Source organism: Pseudoliparis swirei, chromosome 11 (genome assembly GCF_029220125.1).
Source record: "Pseudoliparis swirei isolate HS2019 ecotype Mariana Trench chromosome 11, NWPU_hadal_v1, whole genome shotgun sequence".
NCBI classification, from domain to species: domain Eukaryota; kingdom Metazoa; phylum Chordata; class Actinopteri; order Perciformes; family Liparidae; genus Pseudoliparis; species Pseudoliparis swirei.
Window position 1 is genome coordinate 24,329,077 of NC_079398.1, and position 7,526 is coordinate 24,336,602.

Here is a 7,526-nt window from a genome sequence, read left to right on the forward strand (position 1 = left end):
GTTTGCTGTAAATTCATAGTAATTAAAAACTAACTTGTTGATGATTTGGTCAAATCTCTGACTGGGAAGTTCCTGTGGCATCTTAAATGAAATCTGAGCATTCCCGACATGCCCGATTCACTTCCTCATATGCTGTTCTTAAAGAACTAATAACAGACCCTTCAGGATTATTCAGGATGGACAGGTGGTGTCAGTATTTCACAATAAATGTAAACCGATTCAAAAGGAAAACTGCCTGTTATTGCTCAATTCATTCAAGCCCCAAAACTTAACCAAGCAAAATAACTGGTTGGAAAATCCCACTTGTTTGTGCAGATTACATAAGAAGTATAAATGGAAAAAAGACAGTTGGAAACCAGAGGTCAGGCCCAGCAGCAGTGATGTCTGTCACAGGAGAGCAACGCTAATACTCTGCTACATGATATCCTGTATTTATAGCCACCGACTTTCAACACATGTTCCAAAGAGGACATAACCTATCAAAACAGAGATATTCACGAGTTACATAGTTTATGTGTCTTAGGCTTTCTGTACGATATGAAACAGCAAGTGTGGTTCATTTCTGTGCTCGTGCAGGTGTCACAGTCCTACCTTCAGCCATGTTATGAGGAGACACCTTCAGCTATAATCCTTTGAGTTGGGGGCAAAGCCTCCTCATGCAGCAGAGAATGAAAAGCTTCAGTCCAACCGGCATCCACTTGTTACGTCAAAAAGGGACCAGGTCAATTAAATTATTCCATTTCCACGGTCTTCTTTCCTGACTCGTGTAACTCCACAGGTTGAACTTCTCAAAGATTTAAAAAAAAAAGAGAAAAGAAGTAAACGATAAAAGATTTGGCATAAATTGTACGATTTTAAAGGTGGTGCGAGATTTGGAGCTGCCAGGTAGGCAGCATTGCAGAGGGGGGTCTGGGCACGGCGGGGCCGAGGAAAGCAACGCAAGGGAAGGAACCAGCCGAGTGGTGGGTGGGGGGGGAGGGAGGGGTGCCTCACATGAGTATAAGGTCAGAGCACACAGCACTGGGGGGCTTCGAGGTAACTTTATCCACCAGAAGGTCCGGGTTATACTTAGCCGGAGCTTTGCAAACCAGTTGCTCCGACAGGCCTTTTTTGGCGGTTGAATCGGTGTGTGTGCGTGCGTGTGTGTGTGTGTGTGTGTGTGTGTGTGTGTGTGTGTGTGTGCGTGGTGTGAGATCAGTTAGCTGAATTGGGCCCCTCGATAAGATACTATGACTTTTTATGACATTTTAATGACATACTAAACTACGACCTTTTGATATTTTTATGACACACTATAAGATGTTTTATTCACATTTTAATGACAAACCTTCTAAAGCTTGCCAAGTTTTCAATGTCGTTTTCTATGACGTCCTATATCACATATATCCTATGACCTTAACAAACATACAATCTTTTAAATATATATACAAACATTCTGAGACATGATTATACGAGTACTTTGAGGGCATTTGATGATGTAATATTGCATAGTTTTAAGTCATAAACCTTGAGATGTTCTTGGGGGGAACACCCAGACCCAGTATCTTCTGTTATTTCATTAACTGTAAATCAAAGGGTTTTTCATTATCTTGCCGCATAAGACGTTGGAGCATCCTGAAGGCACCGTTCCTCAAACCCGGAGAGGAGCTCACACGCCTCCGCCCGGCATACCTGGCTGTCTGGTGGAGGTTTTAGGCTCAAGGCATCCAATAATAAATCATGACAGACTACACCAGATACTAGATACGACTTTATGACTCCTATGACGTTTTTACATCAGAATGACTGCCACAAAAACAAAATCAAAAAGTCATAGTATAGTTTGTTGTAAGGATAATAATGTAATAATGTATGACGTACCGTATAACAAATTTTTTCATGACATAACATATTTTGTTAAAATGTTAAAATGTTGTGACACACCACACGATGATTATTATGACATACTATTCCACGGCTTTTTTTATGACTGTATTTTGACATATCGCATTATGATTTTGTTTGTTTACTTCCGATTTATACACCATCAGAAATAAGGTTGAATGAAGGATTATACTGCCGCCGTCCAGTCGGCTCGTTCACACACTGCACACGACGCCATTGACCTAAAAAGAAGATTTTGACCTTTTCATGACCTTGACCTTTGACCCGATCATCCTAAAATCTAATCAAATGGTCCCCGGATAATAACCAATCATCCTACCATATTTCATGCGATTCGGTTTAATACTTTTTGAGTTATGCGAGTAACACTCATACAAATAAATAAATAAATAAATACACGGCGATCAAAACATAACCTTCTGCATTTTCAATGCGAAGGTAAACACTGCTGCCATTACAGATTGTAATTTCAGATTGCTTTGGCGAAAGGCCATACGATGACTACACTTTGGTTTCTTTGATATTTTATTGCCATTTTCATATGATCTTGCTTATTACATTGCTACCTACTAAAGAAATCAATATTTTCACACAAACTATTGCATTTATTTTATTGTTTCAAATATAATTTGATTTGTTTCCACAAAAAAGGGCCTCGGCTTGTGTACGGTGATCAGAGCTGCGTCCAAAGCAAAGCTTTTTCATTCATAGCCACAGAATTTGCTCGATATGTTTGTTTTAAATGTTTGTTCCAAATAAATCTAACACCTTGACGGACATCTATGTCTGGTCATTCCCATAAAACGTCCCCATTAGTTAATTTAAGTTGTGAATAGATACATGGAAAACTAGAACGGGCACTCGGTAGAGCGCATACCTTCGCATATCACAAGATTGGGCATTGAATTATGAACATTTTGGCATTAGTTGCATGCCAATTGGATATAAATTGACCGCACTATGGTAAAAAGAAGATTTTGACCTTTCCATGACCTTGACCTTTGACCCGATCGATCCCAAAATCTAATCAAATGGTCCCCGGATAATAACCAATTATGCCACCAAATTTCATGCGATTCAAAGAATATGTTGACCTTTTCATGACCTTGACCTTGACCTTTGACCCGATCAATCCCAAAATCTAATCAAATGGTCCCCGGATCATAACCAATCATCCCACCAAATTTCATGCCATTCGGTTCAATACTTTTTGAGTTATGCGAATAACACGCACGCATGCAAATACACGGCGATCAAAACATTACCTTACGCATTTTCAATGCGAAGGTAATAATACATCCATCCGATAGAACATGAGCTCTCCTCCCCTCAGGGCGGTTCAATTATAATCATCGTTTAAAATACACATTGCTGCATAATAAGAAAATCTGCTGAGCCAAACATAGATCCCGCATTAAGCCAGTGCTGCTGTGTCTCTACAGTGTCGCTGTGAGGGTCACGGGCCTGATGACGAGGGTGAGCTCCGGAGGGACAGGAGGAGGGATGTAGCGCTCCTCCTTCAGCAGCCTCAGTAATACGTCCTCGGTGTCCCGCGGCCAGCGGTAAACACGCGTGTTCTGAAGCCAACTCGGGACATGTTTCTGAAAGAAGTTTGCATAGACATGTTTCTTGTTGTGCATCAGATAAAGGTTTTCAGGAATGGTGGAAAAGTAACTGCCTCACTTGAAGTTATTCAACAACAAAAAACGTTCTCACCTGGGACGCATTGAGGAAGAGAAGCGGGATGAATCTGAAGTTCAAGCTGCCTTGTTGGATGAATTCATTCTGCATCTGGAAAGATTTGATAATAAAACGTCAGTTTTTCATCAATTATTCTCAGAATCATGTCGAATTCAAGCAAATAAGTTCTCACCATGGAGTGAATATATTTAGTGTGTAGAGCGTGGCTATCTACGACGGAGCCTTCAATGTCCGCCTTGTACTTTGGACTGATGGCAATGATGATCATGGTTGATGGCTGTCACACACACACAGACACACAGACACACAGACACACACACACACACACACACATGGGACATATTCACTATCAAATCAAATCTGTTATAATCAGATTTTAATGATGGTTAGACTTACATCTTTCAGGTAACCGTCCTTCCACTTGTTGATATCCAGGCGCCTGATGGGGTTGTCAAAAATGTCAATCTGTGAAATTAAATTCAGGGCATGAAGTGAACTGCTGAGTGTTTAAAAATAATACAAATGTAACCCGACTTGACAGAAGATGTGTGAGCTCACAGCGGGTCGAAAGCCTTTCTTTGTGAGGAAGTCTGAAAAGGGGACCATCTCTGAAGAAATGTCCGTAGAATAAGTTATGAAAACGTTTCCTGAGACGCGAAGAGATCAGAAAACCCAAATTAACCTCAGAATGAATCCTTATTAGTTTAACCCTCGTGTTGCCTTCGGGTCAATTTGACCCGATTCAATGTTTCACCCTCCTGTCGCCTTCGGGTCAATATGACCCGATTCAATGTTTAACCCTCCTGTTACCTTTATATTTACTAACATATTTTACCCTTGAGGTCAATATGACCCCAGCTATTAAAATCTCCAGAAAATTATTAGAATTAATATTGTTTTCCAAGTTTAAGTGTGAGGTACTTTATGTTTGTTTGTTGACTCCCGAAAGAACACCGACATTAAACATTGAATCGGGTCAAATTGACCTGAAGGCAACACAAGGGTTAAGAATAAACTGTATGCAATAGAAGAGCCCTGTTTACATATCCAAACTAAACTAACAATACTGTGTTCTTTATTATATCACGTGCATATTCACTGTGTAAGAAACATCTTAAAATGGAATTTTTTAAATATAGTTTTAAAAGATGGATTTGTTCATCGAGTCCATGTTTGACCTGGGTCCTGACACGACCAGGGAGCATTTCCAGATCATATTATTTACATAACCAACAGTGTTTTGAGAAGGAACAACAGTTTATTCTCTTTAACCAGTCGGTAGTTATTGTCTGTTAAATACGTCGGTCGGACGGCGGTGACATGAGATGATAAAAGTGACTCACGGCTCTCATCAGGCAGACTGATGGTCCTTCCTCGTTGGTGTGAGACGGACGCGTCCCCTGCAGCTGAGCTCAGGGTCATCACGTTGACCTTTGACACGCCCTCCGGAGGGGGCACGGAGAACTGGGGCACGTTAACCGAGACCCATCCCCGAGCCCCGCCGTCGTTCAGAAAGTTACCGTGAGGTCCGAGCCTGAAGCGGCGGGAAAGGAACATAAACCGACGTGTGACCGTCTGCGTCGTTTGCAAAGTATAGCCGCCGCGCCTGGTTCACGGCATTCTTTCACAAACGGGAAGCGTGAGGGAACTTTGTGGATTTGCGACTGAGAAAAGGAACAAAAGGAACGCTTTGTTTGTTTGTTTGTTTGTTTACCAGTGTGACGCGTCGTCCAGTTGGGGCAGGTAGGAAGCAAAGTGAGAACACGGCTGAGGAAGGTACGCGCCGAGCGGACCGAGGTTGAACTGCCCGTCTCCTGCAGAGCGGTAGCGGCCGACAGCCGCAGTGGGATGACGGTCTGTGGACATACAGTTGAAATCAGGCTGGAGGAGAAGGTTGCCAGCTCAATATATGCACACTCCAAAAAAATTATACAACCGCTGCTAATGAAAGCGGTCGAAAGTGATCGTAAATGTACACTACCGTTCAAAAGTTTGGGGTCACTTAGAAATGTCTTTATTTTTCAAAGTAAAGCACTGTTTTTTCAATAAAGATAACATTAATCAAAAATACACACTATACATTGTTAATGTGGTAAATGACTATTCTAGGTGAAACGTCTGGTTTCTAATGAAATGTCTCCAGAGGTGTATAGAGGCCCATTTCATCATCACTCCAGTGTTCTAATGGTACATTGTGTTTGCTAATCGCCTTAGAAGACTAATGTCTGATTAGAAAACCCTTGTGCAATTATGTTAGCACAGCTGAAAACAGTTATGCTGGTGATATAAGCTATACAACTGGCCTTCCTTTGAGCTTGAAGTTTGAAGAACAAAATTAATACTTCAAATATTAATCATTATTTCTAACCTTGTCAATGTCTTGACTATATTTTCTATTCAATTTTCAATTCATTTGATAAATAAAAGTGAGTTTTCATGGAAGACACGAAATTGTCTGGATGACCCCAAACTTTTGAACGGTAGTGTACACTTTTTAAATTTATTTGAAGGAAAAGTCTCTATTGAAAAACCTATCAGTAGTTTAAAGTTGCTTTACGTCGTTCAACTACAACGTTAATGTCCTGCTTCCACACGTTTACATTAGAAATACTATTTCAATATCTAAAAATCCAATTCTGTATTCTGAAAAGGATCATTCTGATGCATAATGAGTATATTTTTAACACTAGATGTACATTTTATAGATAATACTTCCGTGCTTTTCCTTGTAGGATTTTAAATTCAGGACTTTTAACTGTATTGAGGTATTTATACACTGTTGCATGGCTACTTGTACTTCAATGAAAGATCATAATACTTTCTGATGGCATCATTTCTTTGTTTTTTCTTCCATTTCAAGCCGGCTGGATATTTACCACGTTAACCCTTTCAATGAAGACGAGCGAAATATCTTTAATCCGTGTTTTCTTACCGTAGTTGTCCACGTCGTGGTGAGGAGGTCGGAGCGGTCTGTGGCGTGGCCACTCATCAACACATCTTAGCGGCAAGGGAGGCTCAAGAACCGCCTCGTCACTCCGAAGATGACGAGCGTGTTCATCCTCAGCCCTCAAAATAATAACCAAAGAAAAATAGAAACAACATTTAATCCCAAATGGTTTCAGATCTTATTTTTTGACTGATTTCTCAACTCCAAGATGAGACGTCTTTGTCGGAGTCACCAAGTTGGTTCTCCTGCTGTCCCACAGCGGTCAGCTCCACAGCAGCAGCTCTCTCCTCTCGGACTCCTCAACTCTTGGTTCACCTGTCCGACGCCGCGTGGTCTCTTTTGGCATTCGTGCGACAGCTCGGTTGGAATCTATCACGATGTGGATCAAGATGAAATATTTGGTTTACTATGACTTCAGGGCCTAAAAGTATACAAATGATTACTTGTGGTGGAACACACCTTTAGTTCGGGTTCTTTTTCAGATTTCTTCATGACCTCAGCAGAGCCGGAAGACCTGCAAGTAACAGACAGAAGCAGGAAAATAGTATTAGTTATCCTCAATTAGAAGAACCCCCTCCCCCCCCCCACACACACACACAGAATTCTAGGTACATTGGCAGTGAGATGAAAAGATAGTTAAACGGGGTCATTGACATTATTTCACATGCAGTTATCAAGATATACAGAACGTGCCATATGGAAACGTAGTCTTACAAAAATGTCGTCTGAAGAGAAAAGAGCACAATGACATACCTGCTCTCACCTGGGTCCTCGACACTCCTGCGCTGCAGAGGCTTGTGTGTGTCGAGTCTGTTCTATGCAAATTCTTCACCGTTCAGCTGCAGCCAATCAGAGACGAGGTTGAGGTGTTTGTGTCGCTCAGCCAGATTACCTCAGGATACCGTTTAAAACTGTCGTCTTATTCCAAGAGTTCACTGTTCCAAAAAAAGATCTGCTGTAATGATTAATCTAAATTACTCAGTTATCGGAATAA

At 41.2% G+C, this 7,526-nt stretch overlaps 1 protein-coding gene and 1 long non-coding RNA gene across 2 annotated transcripts; both read right to left on the reverse strand.

Moving 5' to 3' along the window:
- Window positions 1-2,441: 2,441 nt before the first annotated feature.
- LOC130201858 (E3 ubiquitin ligase TRAF3IP2-like) lies at window positions 2,442-5,371 on the reverse strand. Its single transcript, XM_056427021.1, has 7 exons — window positions 5,300-5,371; window positions 4,929-5,119; window positions 4,144-4,232; window positions 3,982-4,050; window positions 3,758-3,862; window positions 3,601-3,675; window positions 2,442-3,485 (listed from the first exon to the last, which is right to left on the reverse strand). Exons 2-7 carry the CDS (start codon window positions 5,005-5,007, stop codon window positions 3,321-3,323), a joined length of 582 nt encoding a protein of 193 aa, XP_056282996.1. The 5' UTR covers window positions 5,008-5,119; window positions 5,300-5,371; the 3' UTR covers window positions 2,442-3,320.
- Window positions 5,368-6,841, reverse strand: LOC130201860 (uncharacterized). Its single transcript, XR_008833264.1, has 3 exons — window positions 6,765-6,841; window positions 6,518-6,651; window positions 5,368-5,441 (listed from the first exon to the last, which is right to left on the reverse strand). It is a non-coding gene; the product is annotated as an uncharacterized LOC130201860 (long non-coding RNA).
- Window positions 6,842-7,526: the final 685 nt, after the last annotated feature.

Bases quoted from the DNA above. Each gene is read 5' to 3' on its own strand.
- LOC130201858 (XM_056427021.1), bottom strand. From the start codon at position 5,007: ATGACCCTGAGCTCAGCTGCAGGGGACGCGTCCGTCTCACACCAACGA. The intron at 4,051-4,143 runs GTGAGCTCACAC...TTAATTTCACAG, and splicing joins AGAAAGGCTTTCGACCCGCT to ATTGACATTTTTGACAACCC. The intron at 3,863-3,981 runs GTAAGTCTAACC...TGTGTGTGACAG, and splicing joins AGGACGGTTACCTGAAAGAT to CCATCAACCATGATCATCAT.